The following is a 25125-nucleotide window of genomic DNA, read 5'->3' as shown; positions in this document are numbered from 1 at the left end:
TCCGTGGGCCTGATGCCATCAGCTGCGATCTTCCTCCCCAAACATTCAACCTCTGGCACCAGGAAAACACACTTGGAGTGTTTCAGCCTGAGTCCCACTCTGTCCAGGCGATGCAGGACTTCTTCCAGGTTGTGTAGGTGTTCTGTGGTGTCAGTGATCAGGATTTCACCTTGGAACACGACAGTCCTCGGGACGGATTTTAGCAAGCTCTCCATGTTCCTCTGGAATTTTGCAGCAGCCGAACGAATCCCAAAGGGGCATCGGTGGTAAATAAACAGTCCCTTGTGCATGTTAATGCACGTCGGCTTTTTCAAGGATTCAGCCAGCTCTTTAGTCACATAGGCAGAGGTCAGGTCCAACTTGGAAAATGACTTCCCGCCCTCCAGTGTTGCAAATAGGTCGTCTGCCTTCGGTAGTGGGTACTGGTCCTGTAGCGAGACTCGGTTGATTGTCACCTTGTAGTCCCCGCAAATTCGGAGATCAACGAAATCTTCCCAATCAACAAATCATTCTAAAATACCAATGGAAGCCATGGTCGCATGAAAGTTCGTATTTCTTTACTCGTCACCAGTTAGTGTGTATGAAATAATCTCACGAGGCCAAGTACTGTAAGCTGAAATTAGTATGACCTTGGTTTCTTTATTAAAACTCCAGAGTGTCTAAACAACAAGGTAGCAAGCCTTTTATACCAGCACGAAGTGTGGGTGACCCGTAGGACTCCCGCAGTCACGCCATCTGGTGGCAACTATATATAGCTACATACATAATAGTGAGTGTCCGTGGTTTCAAGATGCAGCTTGTATTTATTACAATGTAAGTTCTTTGGGACTGTCAATAAGTGTCCCTTTTAGCAGGTGACTGTTTTTTGGGGTTGTCGGATTGTACAGGTTTCATTGTAATCGGCCTGGTACTGGGAACACTGCATTTTCACCACAATGATGCTGGACTTAAAGGGTTAAATTATGAGGCCAGTTTGCACAACCTTGAGTTTAGCCGGTTATGGGGTAATTGGATTGAGGTGTTTAATTGATGAAAGGATTCAATAGATTGAGAGAAACTATTTCCATGGGTTGGGCAATGCAGAATACGTGGGCAGAATATTCCAATTAGAGCCAGACCATTCAGGAGGGAAATCAGAAAGCACCTTTTCACACACAGGAGAGTGGAAATCTAGAATGTTCTCCCTTTGTTGAAATGCTGCACCAAAGTTTAAAAATACGTAAAAGTTACAACACGGAAATAGGCCATTCGGCCCAACCAGTCCATGCCAGTGTTTACCCTGCACACGAGCAAATAGTCCTAATCACATTTACCCCTCCTTCAATTCCATTTCCTCCACCCACCGATCCAGTCTAATCTTGAATGCCTCAGACACTAACTCTGGAAGTGAATTCCACAGCCTCACAACTCTCTGTGAAGATGTTTCTCTTGTTCTCTCTTCTAAATCTCGAACATTTAACCTTGTATCTGTGGCCCCTCGTTCTTCACTCCTCAACCACTGGAAACAATCTGCTTCTATCTACCCTGTCCCATCCTTTCATAACTTTAAACACTTCTATCATGTCGACCCATAATCTGTAATGTTGTAATGAAAAGCTCAACCAACAATGACTTTCTGAATGTTAGCGACGAGAACACTGACTTGTCTGACTCATGGCTCTCGGTTTTTCTGGGGCTGAGTGTTACCTGACCTGTGACCTGTGGTTAGGTACAGAGCAAAGGTCACGGTCAGTGTGATGTCACCAGTGTCTCATTAACACACAGGTCGCGTTTGTGGCTCATTACCATTAATGGCCGGTACATCATGAGCACAACTGAAAAATCCCAGCCCTATTTTAATAGCAACTCCCTCCCTTCTGAGGTGCAACGATGTTCGTGCCATAACATCTTTGACAGTAAGAACATGAGCAGCACTAATTGGAGCGCTAAACAGGCACAGCAAGATAGCACCCAATTTTCTGATGCACTGCAACTCAGGAAGTGGCCACTGATTAGGCCCTAAACCAAACTTAGGAATATCGCTCATGCCGCAATTTACTTTCCCTCAAAAACCAACAAGCAACAATAAGTACAGAAAAATAACTAGAGAGGGTGCAGAGGAGATTTACGAAGATGTTGCCTGGACTAGAGAATTTTGGCCAAGAAGAAAGATTGGATAGGCTGGGGTTGTTTTCTTTGGAACAGAGGAGGCTGAGGGGAGACATGATTGAGATGTACAAAATTATGCGTGGCTTGGATAGAGTGGATAGGACGGACATGTTTCCCTCAGCAGAGGGGTCAACAACCAGGGGGCATAGATTTAAAGTAATTGGGGGGCGGTTTAGAGGAGATTTGAGGGGAAATGTCTTCACCCAGAGGGTGGTGGGGGTCTGGAACTCACTGCATGAAAGGGTGGTAGAGGCAGAAGCCCTCACCACATTTAAAAAGTACTTGGATGTGCACCTGAAGTGCCGTAACCTACAGTGCTACGGACTGAGAGCTGGAAAGTGGGATTAGGCTGGATAGCTCTTGGTCGGCCGGCACGGACACAATGGGCTGAAATGGTCTCCTACCGTGCTGTAAATTTCTATGGTTCTATGGGGCGATAAGAAAAGGGATTTTACAAACATCAGGCACTACAAAAAATTTAAGACGATCTTTCTTTTCATTTCCAATCATTTGGCTCAGAAGAAAGTGATTGCTGGTGTGTACTGCGAGCCTCAATTCAGTTCCATCCACCCCCATTCAGGAATCCTGCATCACTTGTCCATCCTTGTACCTCTCGCGACAGACTCTGGAGTTCAGTATTCATCGTTGAAGGGATATTCTGGGTGATCGCTCCACCTACAGCAACAAAACAGGGAGTGATGGGTTAAGGTGAGGCAACAAAATCCATGCATGGCCAGGCTGGGCCCCACCAATGTCCCTGTTAGCAGATTGCACAACTGAGGCACAGAGACCATAAGCTCCTGAATGGTGGGGGTGGTGGGGGGGGGGACCGTGGGGAGGTAATCCTGCTCCTCCCAGCCCACAAGGAGTGAACCCTGAGGTGATCCTCGCCTCACTGCAGCTGTGGGAGTCCCAGGGCCTGGGAACCCCGGCAGTTACACCTGCGAAGCAGGTTAAAACCGAGGATCCAGATAAAGATGGTACAGTTGGCCTCAGTGCTAATGCAGTAGGTAGAGGGAAAATCAACTTGCTCCTGATGGTTATCCAGTGACTGCTAATGGGAAGTGTTGTTGCAGGGTGAGTCTAGGGCTGGGGTTGGACAAGATCAGCCTGAACCAGGACCACACCAAGTGGCACATCTACCCACTGAGCCATCAGGGTTCGGTGGGGTTGAACAATAATAGTTATTTTGCCTTAAACAGTTGGAGGCTGCATTAGATGTGAAAGGTTCCTGACACTGATTCCTGGTTTCACAGATGGGAAGCTTACATCAAAAGTTCCACATATCGCTGGTTTCTGTTGAGAGCACTGATCTTTTTCATTTCTTCACCCGTCAGAGAAAAGTCAAAAATCTAAGAAATGAGAGAAATCAGAGACAGTGAGGGGAACAAGAAATAAATTAAACATTATATTGGTTAAAAGTTACTGAAACTGCTGCTCCCTCTCAAATGATTCATCAGCTGCAATAGTTTTCACTGTGGCCTCACTGTGGCCTCACTGTGGATCTCACTCCCAATCCAACTTAAGGCGGAGAGTAATCTGATAGAGGTCTTTAAAATAATGAAAGGGTTTGCTAGGATAGATGTACAGAAGATGTTTCTACTTGTGGGGCAGTCCAAGGGGCCGTAAGTATAAGATAGTCATTCATAAATCCAATGGGGAATTCAGGAGAAACTTCTTTACCCAGAGAGTGGTGAGAATGTGGAACTCGCTACCACAGGGAGTGGTTGGACGAAAAGTGTCATGTATTCAACCAGCAATGTAACCCAGGTATAATCTGACCTAAATTGTACACTGTGAGAACAATGACCACTTGGTGGTGAACTTGTGGGAGACACTCCTAACCTGGAGCTTCATAAGAACATAAGAACATAAGAATTAGGAACAGGAGTAGGCCATCTAGCCCCTCGAGCCTGCTCCGCCATTCAAAAAGATCATGGCTGATCTGGCCGTGGACTCAGCTCCACTTACCCGCCCGCTCTCCATACCCCTTAATTCTCTTATTGGTTAAAAATTTATCTATCTGTGATTTGAATACATTCAATGAGCTAGCCTCAACTGCTTCCCTGGGCAGAGAATTCCACAGATTCACAACCCTCTGGGAGAAGAAATTCCTTCTCAACTCGGTTTTAAATTGGCTCCCCCGTATTTTGAGGCTGTGCCCCCAAGTTCTAGTCTCCCCAACTAGTGGAAACAACCTCTCTGCCTCTATCTTGTCTATCCCTTTCATTATTTTAAATGTTTCTATAAGATCACCCCTCATCCTTCTGAACTCCAACGAGTAAAGACCCAGTCTACTCAATCTATCATCATAAGGTAACACTCTCATCTCCGGAATCAGCCTAGTGAATCGTCTCTGTACCCCCTCCAAAGCTAGTATATCCTTCCTTAAGTAAGGTGACAAAAACTGCATGCAGTACTCCAGGTGCGGCCTCACCAATACCCTATACAGTTGCAGCAGGACCTCCCTGCTTTTGTACTCCATTCCTCTTGCAATGAAGGCCAACATTCCATTCGCCTTCCTGATTACCTGCTGCACCTGCAAACTAACTTTTTGGGATTCATGCACAAGGACCCCCAGGTCCCTCTGCACCGCAGCATGTTGTAATTTCTCCCCATTCAAATAATATTCCCTTTTACTGTTTTTTTTCCAAGGTGGATGACCTCACATTTTCCGACATTGTATTCCATCTGCCAAATCTTAGCCCATTCGCTTAACCTATCTAAATCTCTTTGCAACCTCTCTGTGTCCTCTACACAACCCGCTTTCCCACTAATCTTTGTGTCATCTGCAAATTTTGTTGCACTACACTCTGTCCCCTCCTCCAGGTCATCTATGTATATTGTAAACAGTTGTGGTCCCAGCACCGATCCCTGTGGCACACCACTAACCACCGATTTCCAACCCGAAAAGGACCCATTTATCCCAACTCTCTGCTTTCTGTTAGCCAGCCAATTCTCTATCCATGCTAATACATTTCCGCTGACTCCGCGTACCTTTATCTTCTGCAGTAACCTTTTGTGTGGCACCTTATCGAATGCCTTTTGGAAATCTAAATACACCACATCCATCGGTACACCTCTATCCACCATGCTCGTTATATCTTCAAAGAATTCCAGTAAATTAGTTCAACATGATTTCCCCTTCATGAATCCATGTTGCGTCTGCTTGATTGCACTATTCCTATCTAGATGTCCCGCTATTTCTTCCTTAATGATAGCTTCAAGCATTTTCCCCACTAAAGTTGTTACACTAACCTGCCTTTTGTCTGCCTTCTTTTTTTAAACTGAGGCGTTACATTAGCTGCTTTCCAATCCGCTGGTACCTCCCCAGAGTCCAGAGAATTTTTGTAGATTATAACCAATGCATCTGCTATAACTTCTGCCATCTCTTTTAATACCCTGGGATGCATTTCATCAGGACCAGGGGACTTATCTACCTTGAGTCCCATTAGCCTGTCCAGCACTACCTCCCTAGTGATAGTGATTGTCTTAAGGTCCTCCCTTCCCACATTCCCGTGACCAGCAATTTTTGGCATGGTTTTTGTGTCTTCCACTGTGAAGACCGAAGCAAAATAATTGTTTAAGGTCTCAGCCATTTCCACATTTCCCATTACTAAATCCCCCTTCTCATCTTCTAAAGGATCAACATTTACTTTAGTCACTCTTTTCCGTTTTATATATCGGTAAAAGCTTTTACTATCTGTTTTTATGTTTTGCGCAAGTTTACTTTCGTAATCTATCTTTCCTTTCTTTATTGCTTTCTTAGTCATACTTTGCTGTCGTTTAAAATTTTCCCAATCTTCTAGTTTCCCACTAACCTTGGCCACCTTATACGCATTGGTTTTTAATTTGATACTCTCCTTTATTTCCTTGGTTATCCACGGCTGGTTATCCCTTCTCTTACCGTCCTTCTTTTTCACTGGAATATATTTTTGTTGCGCACTATGAAAGAGCTCCTTAAAAGTCCTCCACTGTTCCTCAATTGTGCCACTGTTTAGTCTACGTTCCCAGTCTAACTCTGCCCTCATCCCACTGTAGTCCCCTTTGTTTAAGCATAGTATGCTCGTTTGAGACATTACTTCCTCACCCTCAATCTGTATTACAAATTCAACCATACTGTGATCACTCATTTCGAGAGGATCTTTTACTAGGAGATCGTTTATTATTCCTGTCTCATTACACAGGACCAAATCTAAGATAGCTTGCTCCCTTGTAGGTTTTGTAACATACTGTTCTAAGAAACAATCCAGTATGCATTCTATGAATTCCTCCTCCAGGCTACCCCGTGCGATTTGATTTGACCAATCGATATGTAGGTTAAAATCCCCCATGATTACTGCCATTCCTTTTTCACATGCCTCTATTATTCCCTTGATTATTGTCCGCCCCACCGTGAAGTTATTATTTGGGGGCCTATAAACTACGCCCACCATTGACTTTTCCCCCTTACTATCTCTAATCTCCACCCACAATGATTCAACATTTTGTTCATTAGAGCCAATATCATCTCTCACAACTGCCCTGAGTTACCCCACCTCCTTTCCCTTCTTGTCTATCCTTCCGAATTGTCAGATACCCCTGTATGTTTAATTCCCAGTCTTGGCCACCCTGCAACCACGTTTCTGTAATGGCCACCAAATCATACCCATTTGTAATGATTTGTGCCGTCAACTCATTTACTTTATTTCGAATGCTGCGTGCGTTTAGGTAGAGTGTTTTAATACTAGCTTTTAAACCATGATTTTTAGTTTTGACCCCTCCTGCAGCCCCTTTATCTTCATACATATTGTCCCTTCCTATCACCTTGTGGTTTACACTTACCCCAGTGCTACTCTGCTCTGTTGCCTCCTGCCTTTTGCATTCAGATATAAAAGGGGAGGCTCCACCCACTTCCTGCACTTGAGTGCGAAGGAATAAAGGACAGGTCACAGACTGACCTTCTCTCAAGCATGGGCCTCGTGTGCATTTATACTGTATAGTAAGGACGTATCAATGGCGACGCGAAATTGGGATTTATACGACGCGAGCATGACCACTAGCAGAACAGACGAGAGGTACTGTGTTAAGGAGTGGTTGGGACAGAGATTCAACATTGTTAAAGCAGCACACAGTTCTCCAGGCAGACAAGGGTAATCGGGCATGCCCCAACATGTAGCCGAATCCAGAGGGGGAGTTCGACAGAGACAATGGCAAGCTGAATGGCAATTCACACCATTGCAAGGGCCAATGTGGCCAGTAATGGGGCCATCAACATCTGTTAATGGTGCACTCAAGGACAATAACAGGGGCAGTCAGGGACGATCAACTGGCAAGAGACCTTTTGTTTCCAACAGCAGCTCATGTTGGAGGCGTGGAGGCACACACTCAGCCGGAGTTTGCAGAAATGAGCAAATTACCTGCAGAAATTGCAGAAATGAACGCTGGGGGAAATCGCTGGAAGCTGAAGTTCAGCGAGTTCATGTGGAGCACGTATACAGTTCATACACCAGGATGCCACCGATAATGATGAAAGTGCTCCTCAATGGCATCCCAGTATCAATGGAGCTAGACACGGGGGCCAGCCAGTCCCTGATGGGTACCAAACAGTTTGAAAAGTTGTGGGCGTCCAAGGCCAGGAGGCCAAAATTATCGCCGGTTGACGCATAGCTACGGACATACACAAAGAAGATCATTCCTGTGCTAGGCAGCGCCACAGTAGTCGTGACCCACAAAGATTCGGAGAACAGGTTGCCACTCTGGGTTGTCCCGGGGGATGGTCCAGCACTACTGGGGAGGAGTTGGCTTGCTGTCATGAACTGGAAATGGGGTGATGTCAATGCAATTTCCTCTGTGGAGCGAGTATCATGCTCACAGATCCTGGACAAATTTGACTCATTATTTCAACCCGGCATTGGCACTTTCATGGGGGCCAAGGTAGTGATTCACATAAACCCGGATACCAGGCCAGTACACCACAAGGCCAGGGTGATGCCGTACGTGATGCGGGAAAAGATAGAAGGCAATTTGGACCGCCTACTGAGGGAAGGCATCAGCTCATCAGTCGAATTCAGTGACTGGGCGAGCCCAATTGTGCCGGTGCTCAAGGCGGATGGGTCGGTCAGGATATGTGGTGATTACAAGGCCACCATCAAGCGACGCAATCCGGTGGCAAACTTTTTTCAAAATTGGATCTGACCTCAGCTTACATGACCCAGAAGCTGGCGAATGAGTCGAAGAAGTTGACCACCATCACGACACACAAGGGGTTGTTTGAGTACAACAGATGTCCGTTCGGGATTCGCTCGGCCGCCGCGATCTTCCAACGAAATATAGAAAGCCTCCTCAAGTCGATTCCAGGGATGGTGGTTTTTCAAGGCGACATCCTCATCACGGGTTACGATACTGAAGAACACCTCCACAACCTGGAGGAGGTGCTACGCAGACTGGACCAGGTAGAGCTGCGACTGAAAAAGGCGAAGTGCGTCTTCCTAGCTCCAGAGGTAGAATTCCCGGGGATGAGGGTAGCAGCAGACGGGATCAGCCCTACTGCGTCCAAGACGGAAGCAATCCAGAGAACACCCAGACCCCGTAACACGACGGAGCTGCGTTCGTTCCTGGGGCTCCTGAACTATTTTGGTAACTTTCTTCCCAAATTGAGCACGCTGCTAGAGCCGCTACACATGCTCCTACGCAAAGGTCGCGAATGGGTCTGGGGGGACAGCCAGGAAAGGGCTTTTAATAGAGCACGCAATTTGTTATGTTCCAACAATCTGTTAACGCTATATGACCCATGTAAGAAACTTGTGTTAACGTGCGATGCGTCGTCCTATGGGGTCGGGTGTGTGTTGCAGCATGTCAATGCCAAGGGTCAGTTACAGCCGGTAGTTTATGCCTCCAGAAGTCTGTCCCAGGCAGAAAGGGGCTACGAGATGATAGAAAAGGAGGCGCTCGCATGTGTATATGCGGTAAAGAAAATGCACCAGTACCTGTTTGGCAGGAAATTTGAACTGGAGACAGATCACAAACCTCTAACGTCCCCTTTGGACGACAACTAGGCCATAAATGCAAACGCATCGGCCCGCATACAGAGGTGGGCACTCACGCTAACCGCCTATGACTACACAATTCGGCACAGACCGGGCACCGAAAACTGCGCCGATGCACTCAGCAGGCTCCCGCTAGCTGCCACTGAGGGGGCTACCGAGCATGCTGCTGAGATGGTCAAGGCTGTTGAAGCTTTCGGAAGCGAAGGCTCACCTGTGACAGCCCGTCAGATTAAAGTCTGGACAAATAGAGACCCGCTATTGTCTCTAGTCAAGAAATGTGTCCTGAATGGGGACTGGGCAGCCACGTACAGGGCATGCCCTGAGGAATTTAAACCATTTCACAGGCGCAGGGATGAACTCTCGATTCAGGCCGATTGCCTACTGTGGGGAAACCGTGTAGTCATGCCCCAGATGGGCAGAGAGGTGTTCATCAGAGAACTCCACAATGAGCACCCGGGCATTGTCATAATGAAGGCAATTGCCAGGTCACACGTTTGGTGGCCAGGGATAGACGCAGATCTGGAACTTTGTGTTCGCAGGTGCAACACATGTGCCCAGCTGGGCAATGCGCCCAGGGAAGCCCCCCTTAGCCCCTGGCCATGGCCTGCCAAGCCTTGGTCACGCATCCGTGTGGACTACGCAGGTCCTTTCATGGGAAAAATGTTTTTGGTTGTAGTAGACGTCTACTCCAAATGGATCGAGTGTGACATTTTAAATTCAAGCACATCCTCTGCCACGGTAGAAAGTCTACAGGCAATGTTCGCCGCCCACGGTCTACCGGACATCTTGGTCAGCGACAATGGCCCGTGCTTCACAAGCACTGAATTCCAGGACTTCATGGCAGGCAATGCAATTAACCATGTCAGAATGGCAACGTTCAAGCCGGCCTCAAACGGCCAGGCAGAACGAGCAGTGCAGGTAATAAAACAGGGGATGCTCAGAATCCAAGGGGGTTCCCTACAAAGCTGCTTATCACGCTTCCAGATCCTGACCACAGTCGCTCACAGGGGTTCCACCCGCAGAGCTGCTCATGAAAAGGACGCTCAAAACCCGGTTATCCCTTATACACCCCACCATGAAAGAAATTGTCGAGAGCAGGCACCAGTCACAATATGACTACCATGACAGGAATGCGAGGGCGCGATGTATTGATGTAAATGACCCTGTTTTTGTCCTCAACTACGCTGCAGGGCCCAAATGGCTCGCAGGCACTGTGATTGCCAAAGAGGAAAATAGGATTCTGGTAGTGAAACTTCCCAATGGACAAATCTGCCGCAAACATGTGGATCAAACAAAAAGGAGGTTCAGCAACCCCATAGAAGAAGCAGAGGAAGAACACAATATAGAGTTCACTCCTCCACAGGTGACCGAACACAGGGACCAAAGGGAGGAGAGCCCAGTCACTGTGGGCAGTCCGGATAGGCCTGAGGCAGCGCAAACAGCAGACACTCAGGCCAGCGCCCAACAACCAGAGCCCCAACTCAGGCACTCTACAGAGAGCGTAAACCACCAGAGAGACTCAACCTGTGATCCCAATAAGACTTTTGGGGGGGAGGTGATGTCATGTATTCAACTAGCAATATAACCCATGTATAATCTGACCTAATTGTGCACTGTGAGAACAATGACCACTAGGTGGTGAACTTGTGGGAGACACTCCTAACCTGGATCTTCAGATATAAAAGTGGAGGCTCCACCCACTTCCTGCACTTGAGTGCTAAGGAATAAAGGACAGGTCACAGACTGACCTTCTCTCAAGCATGGGCCTCGTGTGCATTTATAGTGTATATTAAGGACGTATCAAAAAGCATCGATGAATTTAAGGGGAAACTAGACAAGTGCACGAGGGAGAAAGGAGGAAGGTTATGTTGCAAGGGTCAGATAGAGACAGGTGGAAGGAAGCTCGTGTGGAGCAGAACCAGTGGAATGGATCGTATCAAACCCTGGTTAGGCCGCAGCTGGAGTACTGTGTGCAGTTCTGGTCACCACATTACAGGAAAGATGTGGTTGCACTAGAGAGGGTACAGAGGAGGTTTACGAGGATGTTGCCTGAACTGGAGAATTTTACCTTTGAGGAAAGATTGGATAGGCTGGGTTTGTTTATTTCGGAACAGAGGAGGCCTCAAGTGAGACCTTAATGAGGTGTATAAAATTATGAGGGGCCTGGATAGAGTGGATAGGAAGGACCCATTACCCTTAGCAGTGAGGTCAATAACCAGGGGCACAAATTTAAAGTAATTGGTAGAAGGATTAGAGGGGATTTGGGGAGAATTTTTTTCACCCAGAGGGCGGTGGGGGTCTGGAACTCACTGCCTGAATGGGTGGTGGAGGCAGGAACCCTCATCCTATGGATATGCACTTGAAGTGCCGTAAGCTGGGCCAAGAGCTGGAAAGTAGGATTAGACCAGATAGCTCTTGGTCGGCCAGCACAGACACGATGGGCCGAATGGCCTCCTTCCGTGCTGTAAATTTCTATGTAATTCTATATAATAGAACACATTTAAGCAAAACATTACCTCAATGTAAAATACATTTAAACAAATTGGTACCGCAGTGTAAAATAACTTTAAACTACACTTTACCTCAAAGTTCTGTTTGATGCGTTCTGGGTTAAAACTTTTTGGAATGACGACTATGTTACGCTGAAGCTGGTAACGCAGAGCCACCTGGGCACTTGTCTTCTTGTACTTTGCTGCCACAGAGTTTAGGACAGGGTCATCCAGCAAAGAGGGAATCTCGATGTTCACCCTGCAAACACAGACAAGCACCATGTAATTTGCAAAAAGCCCCCTTCCGATTGTGCCTCCGGAGAGCACCACCTTTGTTGGGTACAGTCCCATAGGTACCGGACACTCTCTGGTACCTTGTCCCATTGCCATTCTACAGGGCAGTTTTCCACACTGTCGGGTAGATGCCAGTGTTGTAGCTGTACTGGAACAGCTTGGCTAGAGGTGTGGCTAGTTCTGGAGCACAAGTCTTCAGCACAACAGCCGGGATGTTGTCGGGGCCCATAGCCTTTGCTGTATCCAGTGCACTCAGCCGCTTCCTGATATCACGTAGAGCGAATCGAATTGGCTGAAAACTGGCTTCTGTGATGATGGGGACATCAGGAGGAGGCCGAGATGTATCATCCACTCAGTAATTCTGGCTGAAAATGGTTTAAAACACTTCAGCCTTGTCTTTTGCACTTGCGTGCTGGGCTCCGCCATCATTGAGGATGGGGATATTCAGGGAGCTGTGTTTAATTGTCCACCACCATTCACAACTAGATGTGGCAGGACTGTAGAGCTTTGATCTGATCTGTTGATTGTGGGATCACTTAGCTCTGTCTGTAGTATGTTGTTTCCGCTGTTTGGAATGTATGTAGTCCCGTGTTGCAGCTTCCCCAGGTTGGCACCTCATTTTCAGGTACACCTGGTGCTGCTCCTGGCATGCTCTCTACACTCCTCATTGAACCAGGGTTGGTCCCCAGGCCTGATGGTAATGGTAGAGTGAGGGATATACCGGGCCACGAGGTTACAGATTGTGGTGGAATACAATTCTGCTGCTGATGATGGCCCACAGCGCCTCATGGATGCCCAGTTTTGAGCTGCTAGATCTGTTCTGAATCTATCCCATTTAGCACGGTGGTCGTGCCATACAACACGATGGAGTGTCCTCAGTGTGAAGACGGGACATCGTCTCCACAATGATTGTGCGGTGGTCACTGCTACCAATGCTGTCATGGACAGATGCATCTGCGACAGGTAGATTGGTGAGGATAAGGTCAAGTAGGTTTTTCCCTCGTGTTGGTTCTCTCACCACCTGCTGCAGGCCCTGTCTGGGGGCGATGTGCTGTGTTTTGAGTTGGCCCTCCATTCTGATGCAAAGCTGTAATACAAGTAAGTCAGTAGACGTGAAAAAAAGAAGGATTTTCACTTGTATAACGTCTTTGGTGATCTGAGGACATCCCAACGCGCTTTACAGCCCATGTAGTATTTTTGAAGTGTAGTCACTGTTGTAATGTAGGAAACGTAGCAGCCACAGCAAGTTCCCGTAAACACAGCAATGAGATAAATGAACAGGTCATTTGTTTTAGTGATGTTGGTTGTGGGATAAATGTTGGGCTGGACACCAGGGAAAACACCCCTGCTCTTTTTTAAATAGAAACATAGAAACATAGAAAATAGGTGCAGGAGTAGGCCATTCGGCCCTTCTAGCCTGCACCGCCATTCAATGAGTTCTTGGCTGAACATGCAACTTCAGTACCCCATTCCTGCTTTCTCACCATACCCCTTGATTCCCCTAGTAGTAAGGACTTCATCTAACTCCTTTTTGAATATATTTAGTGAATTGGCCTCAACAACTTTCTGTGGTAGAGAATTCCACAGGTTCACCACTCTCTGGGTGAAGAAATTGCTCCTCATCTCAGTCCTAAATGGCTTCCCCCTTATCCTTAGACTGTGTCCCCTGGTTCTGGACTTCCCCAACATTGGGAACATTCTTCCTGCATCTAACCTGTCTAACCCCGTCAGAATTTGAAACGTTTCTATGAGGTCCCCTCTCATTCTTCTGAACTCCAGTGAATACAAGCCCAGTTGATCCAGTCTTTCTTGATAGGTCAGTCCCGCCATCCCGGGAATCAGTCTGGTGAACCTTCGCTGCACTCCCTCAATAGCAAGAATGTCCTTCCTCAGGTTAGGAGACCACAACTGTACACAATACTCCAGGTGTGGCCTCACCAAGGCCCTGTACAATTGTAGCAACACCTCCCTGCCCTTGTACTCAAATCCCCTCGCTATGAAGGCCAACATGCCATTTGCTTTCTTAACCGCCTGCTGTACCTGCATGCCAACCTTCAATGACTGATGTACCATGACACCCAGGTCTCGTTGCACCTCTCCTTTTCCTAATCTATCACCATTCAGATAATAGTCTGTCTCTCTGTTTTTACCACCAAAGTGGATAACCTCACATTTATCCACATTATACTTCATCTGCCATGCATTTGCCCACTCACCTAACCTATCCAAGTCGCTCTGCAGCCTCATAGAATCCTCCTTGCAGCTCACACTGCCACCCAACTTAGTGTCATCCGCAAATTTGGAGATACTACATTTAATCCCCTCGTCTAAATCATTAATATACAGTGTAAACAGCTGGGGCCCCAGCACAGAACCTTGTGGTACCCCACTAGTCACTGCCTGCCATTCTGAAAAGTCCCCATTTACTCCTACTCTTTGCTTCCTGTCTGACAACCAGTTCTCAATCCATGTCAGCACACTACCCCCAATCCCATGTGCTTTAACTTTGCACATTAATCTCTTGTGTGGGACCTTGTCGAAAGCCTTCTGAAAGTCCAAATATACCACATCGACTGGTTCTCCCTTGTCCACTCTACTGGAAACATCCTCAAAAAATTCCAGAAGATTTGTCAAGCATGATTTCCCTTTCACAAATCCATGCTGACTTGGACCTATCATATTACCTCTTTCCAAATGCACTGCGATGACATCCTTAATAATTGATTCCAGGCTGACCGGTCTGTAATTCCCTGTTTTCTCTCTCCCTCCTTTTTGAAAAAGTGGGGTTACATTGGCTACCCTCCACTCCATAGGAACTGATCCAGAGTCAATGGAATGTTGGAAAATGACTGTCAATGCATCCACTATTTCCAAGGCCACCTGCTTAAGTACTCTGGGATGCAGTCCATCAGGCCCTGGGGATTTATCGGCCTTCAATCCCATCAATTTCCCCAACACAATTTCCCGACTAATAAGGATTTCCCTCAGTTCCTCCTCCTTACTAGACCCTCCGACCCCTTTTATATCCGGAAGGTTGTTTGTGTCCTCCTCAGTGAATACCGAACCAAAGTACTTGTTCAATTGGTCCGCCATTTCTTTGTTCCCCGTTATGACTTCCCCTGATTCTGACTGCAGGGGACCTACGTTTGTCTTTACTAACCTTTTTCTCTTTACATATCTATAGAAACTTTTGCAATCCGTTTTAATGTTCCCTGCAAGCTTCTTCTCGTACTCCATTTTCCCTGCCCTAATCAAACCCTTTGTCCTCCTCTGCTGAGTTCTAAATTTCTCCCAGTCCCCGGGTTCTCTGCTATTTCTGGCCAATTTGTATGCCACTTCCTTGGCTTTAATGCTATCCCTGATTTCCCTTGATAGCCACGGTTGAGCCACCTTCCCTTTTTTATTTTTACGACAGACAGGAATGTACAATTGTTATAGTTCATCCATGCGGTCTCTAAATGTCTGCCATTGCCCATCCACAGTCAACCCCTTCAGTATCATTCGCCAATCTATCCTAGCCAATTCACGCCTCATACCTTCAAAGTTACCCTTCTTTAAGTTCTGGACCATGGTCTCTGAATTAACTGTTTCATTCTCCATCCTAATGCAGAATTCCACCATATTATGGTCACTCTTCCCCAAGGGGCCTCGCACTAATTAGTGATATGGGATCTTTAATGTCCACTTGAGAGGGTAGATGAGGCCTCGGTTTAAGATCTCATGTGAAAGACGGCACCTCCGACAGTGCAGCACTCCTTCAGTACTGCACTGAAGTGTCAGCATGGATTATGTGCTCAAGTCTCTGGAGTGGGGCCTTAACCCATAACTTTCTGACTGAGGGGCATGAGTGCTGCCCACAGGGGAACGCCTGACACCCGACTACTATGAAGACAGGAGTAACTGTGCTATTACTATTAACCTCAGTGCCCCTGGCTACTGAAGGAGAATAATCTGTCAAGATTCCTGGCCCAGATTGTACTGCACATCTATGGCATCACATCAGGCAAGAATTGTGTCTATGGAGGTAAAGCGATGTCGGTGAGAGAGGTAAATTGCCCAATCCCAAAGCTGCAGACATTTTTATTCTGTCCGTAGCAACAAGATTTGAACATTGCTGAGCTGTGACCTGCTCAGCAATGCAAAGGTCGAGAGTTAGAATGTTAACCTCACTAAGGTGGGCTTAGATTAGCTGAGCTGGGGAGAGGTTTGGGCTTACCCAGCTTTTCAGCAATTGCTGCTGGTCACGGACTCTACCCTGCAGAGCGATGGGGGGTGAATTTACAACCCAACAACCCGGCTTAGGATAGAGATCCACGTGAAGGTATCTGATCTCAACCACTGCACCATCTCAGGCACAATGTCTGACCGCGACACACATGAAGAATGGTCAGTTGGGTGAGAAGCCCATGGAACATACCCCAACAGGGAGTGAGCACTCAGAGAGGGTAAGCAAGTCACCAAACTGCTTACCAGAGGGAGTCACGACAGGTTCCCAGGGGGCTGTAGCCCACGATGACAATGCCATGGGAGTCACAAAATTCATTTAACTTAGTCTGAATAAAGTACGGGTGGCATTCGACCTGAGCAGAAAAAGACAAAAAGAAAAAGCCTTTTGTAATTAAGAGCAGTGGACGCAGTTATTGGCCTGGCATTATTCTGTGTAAATGGCACTCAGTATAAAGGGTCTCAGTCTGGCTCAGTGGGGGGAGTCGAGGGCGGGAGGGAGTCGGGGGGAGTTGGGGGCAGATGGAGTGGGGGGTAGGGAAAGTTGGGGGGAGGGGAAGTCGGGGGTGGAGGGAGTCAGGGGTGGGGGAGAGTCGGGGGTGGGGGGAGTCTGGTCGGGGAGAGTTGGGGGCAGAGGGGGAGTGTCAGGAGAGGGGGGAGTCAGGGACGGGGCGGGCTGGAGGGAATTAAGGGCAGGGGGGTGTTGGGGGAGGGGGGGGAATCGGGAGCCAGGGGAGGTCGGGGGCCGGAGGAGAGTCGGGGGCAGGAGGGAGTCGGGGGCAGGGGGCTGTCGGGGCGGGGAAATCGGGGGCAGGGGGGTTGTGGGGGAAGGGAGGGTAGTCGGGGGCGGGGGTAGTTGGGGGCGGGGAGAGTCGGGGGCGGGGAGAGTTGGGGCGGAGGGGGAGTGTTATCAGAGGTGGGTGTCGGGGGCGGGGGGAGCCGGGGCCGGAGGGGAAGTGTCCAGAGCGGGGGGGCGGGGGGGGAGTCAGGGGCAGGGGGCGGGGGCAGGAGGGCCTCAGGGGCAGGGGATTGTCGGGTGCGGGGGGAGAGTCGGGTGCAGGGCAAGAGTCGGGGGCAGGGGGAGAGTCGGGGGCAGGGGGAGAGTCAGGAGAGGGTGACTTGGGGGCGGGGGGAGTCATGGACATGGGGAGTCGGGGGATTGTTGGGGGTGGAGGGGGAGTTTCGGGGACGGAGGAGGAGTCTCGGGAGAGGGTGGTGTCGGGGGTGGTGGGAGTCGGGGCCAGAGCGGGAGTGTCTGGAGACGGGGGAGTCAGGGGCTGGATGGGCAGGAGGGAGTCGGGAGCAGGGGGTTGTCGGGGGCGGGGGTGAGAGTCCGGGGCGGGGGGAGAGTTGGGGGGAAGAGGGGAGTGTCAGGAGAGGTGGAGTCAGGGTGGGGGAGTCAGGGAATTGGGATGGGACAGTAGTTAGCAAGGACAGAAGGGTTAAGGGTGGATTTTTTGAGGAGGGGGTGATGGTGGCAGACTTGAGGGGGCGGGGGAACAGTACCTGAGGAGAGAGAACCGTTAACAATATCAGCTAACATGGGGGCCAGGAAGGGAAGTTGGGTGGTCAGCAGTTTGGTCGGAATAGGGTCAAAAGAGGAGACGGGCTCATGGACAGGACGAGCGTATAGAGCACACGAGGGAATATTGGAGAGAATGTAGAGAAAGATGCAAGTTCAGGGCTAGTGCAAGTGGGAACCTGAGGGGAAGTTTGTCCCTGTGGACTAGGGGACTGGAGGGAAGCAGCAGAGTTAGCTGATCGACAAAGGGCCAGAAATTAGTTTTTTTCGCCAAAAATACCGCTTTCACTCCGCTATCACTGCAAGGCCTAAAATTCAGGCTTCAATTTACGCAACGGTAAAAATCGGCATTGCACGAGGAATTGTGGCGCAAACCACTAATTTTCTGCAACTTTACTCCGAGGCCGCTGTGAGAGAGGCCTTGGGAGTGGGGAAAAAACCAAAAAATATATTGCTAAAAAAAAATCACAAAACGTTCACAAGACACATAACTAGCGAATCGCTGCAAAAGAATTAAAAAATAAGAACTTTAACTAACCGTTTTTGCAGATCTTCATACTCACTGCTGTTCTAGGGGCTGCAACGCAGCTTTTTACCTGGCGGTTTTTTTCATCCTAAATACGGGTGCGCTGTGAGCCAAATTGTTGGCGAAAGCGATATTTCAAGTCTTGCATGGTGGCGGTCCGCTCCCCAGCGATATTTAAAAACCACCGCCGCAAGACTTCCCCAAAAATATCGCCAAAAAAACAGGTGCAAGGTTGGTGAATTTTTAGCCCAAATTTAGATCCATGAACTCCTCACACTTGTTGTTGGGGATGAGGATGGAGGAGGCAGGGAAGAGGGGTTTAAGGTAACGGTTTGTAGTGGAGAAAAAAATCTGGGGGTTATTTTTGCACTCCAGAATGATCCTGAAATAGTGAGCTGTTTTGGCAGAGAAGAGTAGGACCCGATAGTGCTTTCTGTGGTCTAGCCAGATCTGGTGATGAATAGCTAAAGAAGTTATCTGCCATAAACGTTCAAGTCTACGTCCCTTTGACTTAAGTGAGCGGAGATGAGGGCGTTACAAGTGGGAGTGAACGGGATGAGAGAGAATAATAATTTTAATGAGGACTAGGAGGGTGTGATTGAGCAGATTGGTAGCTGTAGATGTACATGGTGAATGTCAGGACAAAGACTAGACGGTTGGGAATTTTAAAGTGTAATTGTAAGTGACTTGGGTGAGAGTTTTTTCAGGGGCAGACCTAGAAGGAAGTGACGTTATTGACATAATGGGAGTAGAGAGGTGACATGAGACGGCAAGGTCAACGATGTGGCCATTAATCTGGGTAGGGGAGTTTATATCGAGGGAGAGATTAAGAGATGATAGGAGGGCAGTGAACTCAGAGGAGACAGGGTCTGATGAGTTGCGATTCAGGTTGAAATCACCAAGGATGAGAAGTCGCTCGGTGCAGAAGCTGAGGGAAGAAAGCAGTGCAGATATCTCAGTGAGAATATTGGCATGGAAGTTGGGTGGGCAGTAGAGAACGAGGAATTTAAATAGTGGCGAGAGGGATGGAACAAGGTGAGATGCTCAAAGGAGGAGAAGGTACCGGAGGAGCAGGGGACAGACCAAGGTGTGATTTGCTGATAAAGGGCCGCACTGCTACTGGTGGGACATGTGGTGGAATGTATGGCCAAGCGGAGAGGCTTCCTTTAGAATGAAGGTGTCACTCCATCTGCTGCAATAAGTAGGACCACCACATGACACTACATGTTGTAAATGGACAGTACCTGGTTTACTGCTGGCTTGTACTTCAGGCCTGGTTTGTTCAGGATCTGCTCCAACTGTCTGCGATTGAAATTTGACACACCAATCGACTTCACCAAACCAGCATCTTTACACATTTCCAGGGCCTAGCAAATAAAAATGCTTGTACTAAAGCAAAATATTGTGGATGCTAGAAATCTGAAATCACACCTGAAACATTAACTGTTTCCTTCGCCACTGATGCTGCCTGACCTGCTGAGCATTTCCAGTTTTTATATTAAATAAAAATCCTTTTCACTTTCATTCTAATGACCATCTCCAACAAGCGAGAGTCTAACCATCTCCCCCCTTGACATTCAACAGCATTACCATCGTTGAATCCCCCATCATCGACACACTGGGGCTCACCATTGACCAGAAACCTAACTGGACCAGCCACTGAGACAACAAGAGCAGGTCAGAGGCTGGGTATTCTGTGACGAGTGTCTCACCTCCTGACTCCCCAAAGCCTTTCCACCATCTTCAAGGCACAAGTCAGGAGTGCGATGGAATACTCTCCACATGTCTGGATGAGTGCAGCTCCCACAACACTCAAGAAGTTTGACACCATCTAGGACAAAGCAGCCCGCTTGATCGGCACCCCATCCATCACCTTAAACATTCACTCCCTCCACCACCGGTGCACCGTGGCTGCAGTGTGTACCATCTACAAGATGCACTGCAGCAACTCACCAAGGCTTCTTCGACAGCACCTCCCAAACCCGCGACCTCTACCACCTAGAAGGGCAAGGGCAGCAGGCGCATAGGAACACCATCACCTGCAAGTTCTCCTCCAAGTTACACACCTCCTGACTTGGAAATATATCGCCATTCCTTCATAGTCACTGCGTCAAAATCCTGGAACTCCCTCCCTAACAGCACTGTGGGAGCACCTTCACCACACAGACTGCAGCGGTTCAAGAAGGCGGATCACCACCACCTTCTCAAGGGCAATTAGGGTTAACAATGAATTTTAAAAAATATACTCGGGTTCATAATCATATACTAGTGGCTACAATCACATACCCGGGTCTACAATCATATACCTAGGTCCGCAATCATATACCCAGGTCTACAATCATATACCTAGGTCTGCAATTATATACCGAGATCTGCAATCATATACCCAGGTCTACAATCATATACGAGTGGCTACAATCATATACCCAGGTCTACAATCATATACGAGTGGCTACAATCTTATACCCAGGTCTACAATCATATACCGAGATCTGCAATCATATACCCAGGTCTACAATCATATACGAGTGGCTACAATCATATACCCAGGTCTACAATCATATACCCAGGTCTACAATCATATACCTAGGTCTGCAATTATATACCGAGATCTGCAATCATATACCCAGGTCTACAATCATATACGAGTGGCTACAATCTTATACCCAGGTCTACAATCATATACCGAGATCTGCAATCATATACCCAGGTCTACAATCTTATACGAGTGGCTACAATCATATACCCAGGTCTACAATCATATACCCAGGTCTGCAATCATATACCCAGGTCGACAATCATATACCCAGGTCTACAATCATATACCTAGGTCTACATTTATATACCGAGATCTGCAATCATATACTAGTGGTTACAATCATATACCCAGGTCTGCAATCATATACCCAGGTCTATAATCATATACCCAGGTCGACAATCATATACCCAGGTCTGCAATCATATACCCAGGTCTACAATCTTATACCCAGGTCTAAAATCATATACCCAGGTCTACAATCATATACCCAGGTCTACAATCATATACCTAGGTCTACAATCATATACCCAGGTCCACAATCATATACCCAGATATACAATCATATACCCAGGTCTACAATCATATACCCAGATCTGCAATCATATACCCAGGTCTGCAATCATATACCCAGATCTACAATCATATACCCAGGTCTACAATCAGATACCCAGGTCTGCAATCATATACCCAGGTCTACAATCATATATCCAGGTCTACAATCAGATACCCAGGTCTGCAATCATATACCCAGGTCTGCAATCATATACCCAGGTCTACAATCTTATACCCAGGTCTACAATCATATAACCAGGTCTGAAATCATATACCCAGGTCTACAATCATATACCTAGGTCTACAATCATATACCCAGGTCCACAATCATATACCTAGATCTACAATCATATACCCAGATCAACAATCAGATACCCAGGTCTGCAATCTGATACCCAGTCTGCAATCATATACCCAGGTCTACAATAATATACCCAGGTCTGCAATCATATACCCAGGTCTACAATCATATACCCAGATCTGCAATCATATACCCAGGTCTACAATCATATACCCAGGTCTACAATCATATACCCAGGAACACAATCATGTATACAAGGCTCAATAAATATCCAGAACCATAATAAACAAATAAAATTAATGCACACACAGAGGTGAAGAACAGACAAATATTGAACTATTTTACACAGAGGCATGAGGAATGGGCAGATGTGTGGATCTATTTCACAAGGGGTGAAGAGTAGACCTAGAAACAGGAATAGCGATTTAGCCCCTCGAGCCTGTTCTGCAATTGAATGAGATCTGCGACCGAACTCCATATACTCGCCTTTGCCCCTTATCCCTTAATACCTTCAGTTAGAATCATAGAATGGTTACAGCATTCATCGAGCCCATGCCAGCTCTCTGCAAGAGCACGTCAGCTGCTCCCACTCCCCCGCCCTTTTCCCATAGCCCTGCAAATTTCTCCTTCAGGTACTTCAAGTGCATTCTAGATCCTAACCACTTGCTGCATAAAAACGTTTTTCCTCATTTCGCCTTTGGTCCTTCTGCCAATCAACTTAAATCTGTGTCCTCTGGTTCTCAACCCTTTCACCAATGGGAACAGTTTCTCTCTATCTATTCTGTCCAGACCACTCACGATTTTGAACACCTCGATCAAATCTCCTCTCAACCTTTTTTACTCGAAGGAGAACAACCCCAACTTCTCCAGTCTATCCATGTAACTGAAGTCCCTCATCCCTGGAACCATTCTCATAAATCTTTTCTGCACCCTCTCTCAGGCCTTCACATCCTTTCTAAAGTGCGGTGCCCGGAATTGGACACAATAATCGAGTTGAGACCCAACCAGTGTTTTATAAAGGTTCATCGTAACTTCCTTCCTTTTGTTCTCTTTCCTCTATTTATGAAGCCCAGGATCCCATAAGCCTTTTTAACCGCTTTCTCAACCTGCCCTGCCACCTTCAACAATTTGTGCACATTTACCCCCAGGCCTCTCTGTTCATGCAGCCCCTTTAGAATTGTATCCTTCAGTTTATATTGCCTTTCCTCATTCTTCCTACCAAAATGTATCACTTCGCACTTTTCTGCGTTAAATTTATCTGCCACGTGTCCGTCCATTCCACCAACCTGTCTATGTCTTCCTGAAGTCTATCACTAACCTCCTCACTGTTCACTATACTTCCAACGTTTCTGTCATCTGCAAATTTTTAAATTGTGCCCTGTACACCCAAGTCCAAGTCATTAATATATATCAAGACAAGCAGTGGTCCCAGTACCGACCCCTGGGGAACACCACTGTATACCTTCCTCCCGTTCGAAAAACCATTCACCACTACTCTCTGTTTCCTGTCACTGAGCCAATTCCGTATCCATGCTGCCACTGTCCCTTTTATTCCACGGGCTTCAACTTTGCTGAAAGCCTATTATGTGCCACTTTATCAAACACCTTTTGGAAATCCATGAACATCACGTCATCTGCATTACCCTCATCAACCCTCTCTGTTACCTCATCAAAAAACTCAATCAAGTTAGTTAAACACAATTTGCCTTTAACAAATCCGTGCTGACTTTCCTTAATTAATGCACATTTGTCCAAGTTAACAAAACGCTATCAATCTCCGATTTAAATTGAACAATTGATCCAGCATGAATTGCTGTTTGTGCAAGAGAATTCCAAACTTCTATCACCTTTTCTGAATAGAAGTGTTTCCAAACTCCAGTCCTGAAACTCCTGGCTCTAACCTTTAGGTTATGTCCCTTAGTTCTAGACTCCCCATCCATCAGAAATAGTATCTCTCTACCCCATCAGTTCCCCTTAAAAGCATGAAAACTTCGATCAAATCATCCTGTAACTTTCTAAATTCCCCAGCAATATAACCCGAGTTTGTGTAATCTCGCCTTGTAATGTCACCCTTGAAGTCTGGGTATCATTCTGGTAAACCTACGCTGCACTCCCTCCAAGGCCAATATATCCTCCTGAAGGTGTGGTGCCCAGAACGGCTCACAGTGCTCCAGGTGTGGTCTGACCAGGGCTCTGTACAGCTGTAGCCTAACTTCTACCCCCTGGTGTTCTAGTCCTCTAGATAGAAAGGTCCGCAGAGCATTGGTCTTTTGATTGTTTTCTGTATCTGTCCGTGACATTTTAATGATAGATGTAGATGGAGCCCCAAGTCACTTTGGACCTCCATAGTTTCTAGCTTTACATCATTTAGAAAGTGCTCTAATCTTTCCTTTTCAGGTCCAAAGTTGATGACCTCGCACTTGCCTCAATTGAAATCTATTTGGCAGTTTTACACATAACGCAGAGAGGGGAGAATGAGGGTATGCCCTACCATACCTCCCAGGTGGCACACAGGTCTGTTGGGTGGTAAAAATACTTCCCGTTTTCATCTTTTGGGTAAATGGCATCTCCCGGCTGAAATATAAACACAAAGAATTACAAGGCATGAAGCAAAGAGAAGAATAATCTCCCAATGATCCTCCCCCCAACCATTCAACCAGCCAATTGAACCTTTCCTTGAGGCACTAACCCCTGACCTGATACAGGGCCACAGGTGCTTTAAGCGTCTGCTACTTTTCCCAGCCGAGTAGCTTTATTACAGTGATATTACTGAATGAAATGAGCAGCAAAGGGGATTGATCACCGGAAGGTTATTATCAGTCTTGGGATTCAGGAAATTAGGAACCTCCATGACCTGCATAGGTCAAACAGGATAATGAGACCACCTGTGTATTTTGAAGAAATGCTCCTAATGTGCACCAGATAATATCACTGGAATACTCTCCATTTGCCTGGATGAGTGCAGCTCCAACAACACTCTTAGACAGCACCTCCCAAACCCGCAACCTCTAGGGCAAGGACAGCAGGCGCATGAGAACACCACCCCCTCCACATTCCCCTCCAAGTCACACATCATTCGGACTAAGAAGTATATTGCCGTTCCTTCATCGTCGCTGGGTCAAAATCCCGAACAGCACTGTGGGATTTCCTTCACCACACGGACTGCAGCGGTTCAAGGCAGCTTCTCACCACAACCTTCTCAAAGGCAGTTAGGGATGGGCAATAAATGCCGGCCTTGTCAGTGACACCAACATCGCAGAAACAAATTTTTAAAAAGCTACAGCATGAATCTGGACGGGATTGGTGTCATCACCTGGATCATAGAGACTGAGGCTTAAGTTTGATAGTGCCTGATAACTTGCACTAAATGATCAGGGCATTAACCGCCTGAAGAGGGGGCTATCCTCAGGCCTCATTGGAATAAATCCCACCAACTGCGAGCACTAACTGGACTCCAGTTGCAGTTCTCTGGGCCGGTGGTGAGATAGCCCACAGGCAAGGC

At 47.3% G+C, this 25125-nt stretch overlaps 1 protein-coding gene across 1 annotated transcript; it reads right to left on the bottom strand.

Moving 5' to 3' along the window:
- Window positions 1-614: 614 nt before the first annotated feature.
- LOC139257605 (aldo-keto reductase family 1 member D1-like) lies at window positions 615-24193 on the bottom strand. The gene is made up of 6 exons (XM_070874542.1): window positions 24120-24193; window positions 19476-19598; window positions 16430-16539; window positions 11759-11924; window positions 3418-3500; window positions 615-2823 (listed from the first exon to the last, which is right to left on the bottom strand). The coding sequence occupies exons 2-6, from the start codon at window positions 19587-19589 to the stop codon at window positions 2781-2783; spliced, it is 516 nt and encodes a 171-aa protein (XP_070730643.1). The 5' UTR covers window positions 19590-19598; window positions 24120-24193; the 3' UTR covers window positions 615-2780.
- Window positions 24194-25125: the final 932 nt, after the last annotated feature.

Source organism: Pristiophorus japonicus, unplaced genomic scaffold (assembly GCF_044704955.1).
Source record: "Pristiophorus japonicus isolate sPriJap1 unplaced genomic scaffold, sPriJap1.hap1 HAP1_SCAFFOLD_883, whole genome shotgun sequence".
NCBI classification, from domain to species: Eukaryota; Metazoa; Chordata; class Chondrichthyes; family Pristiophoridae; genus Pristiophorus; species Pristiophorus japonicus.
Note: the sequence above shows the minus strand (reverse complement) of the source record. Positions and strands in the feature narration are given on the sequence as shown.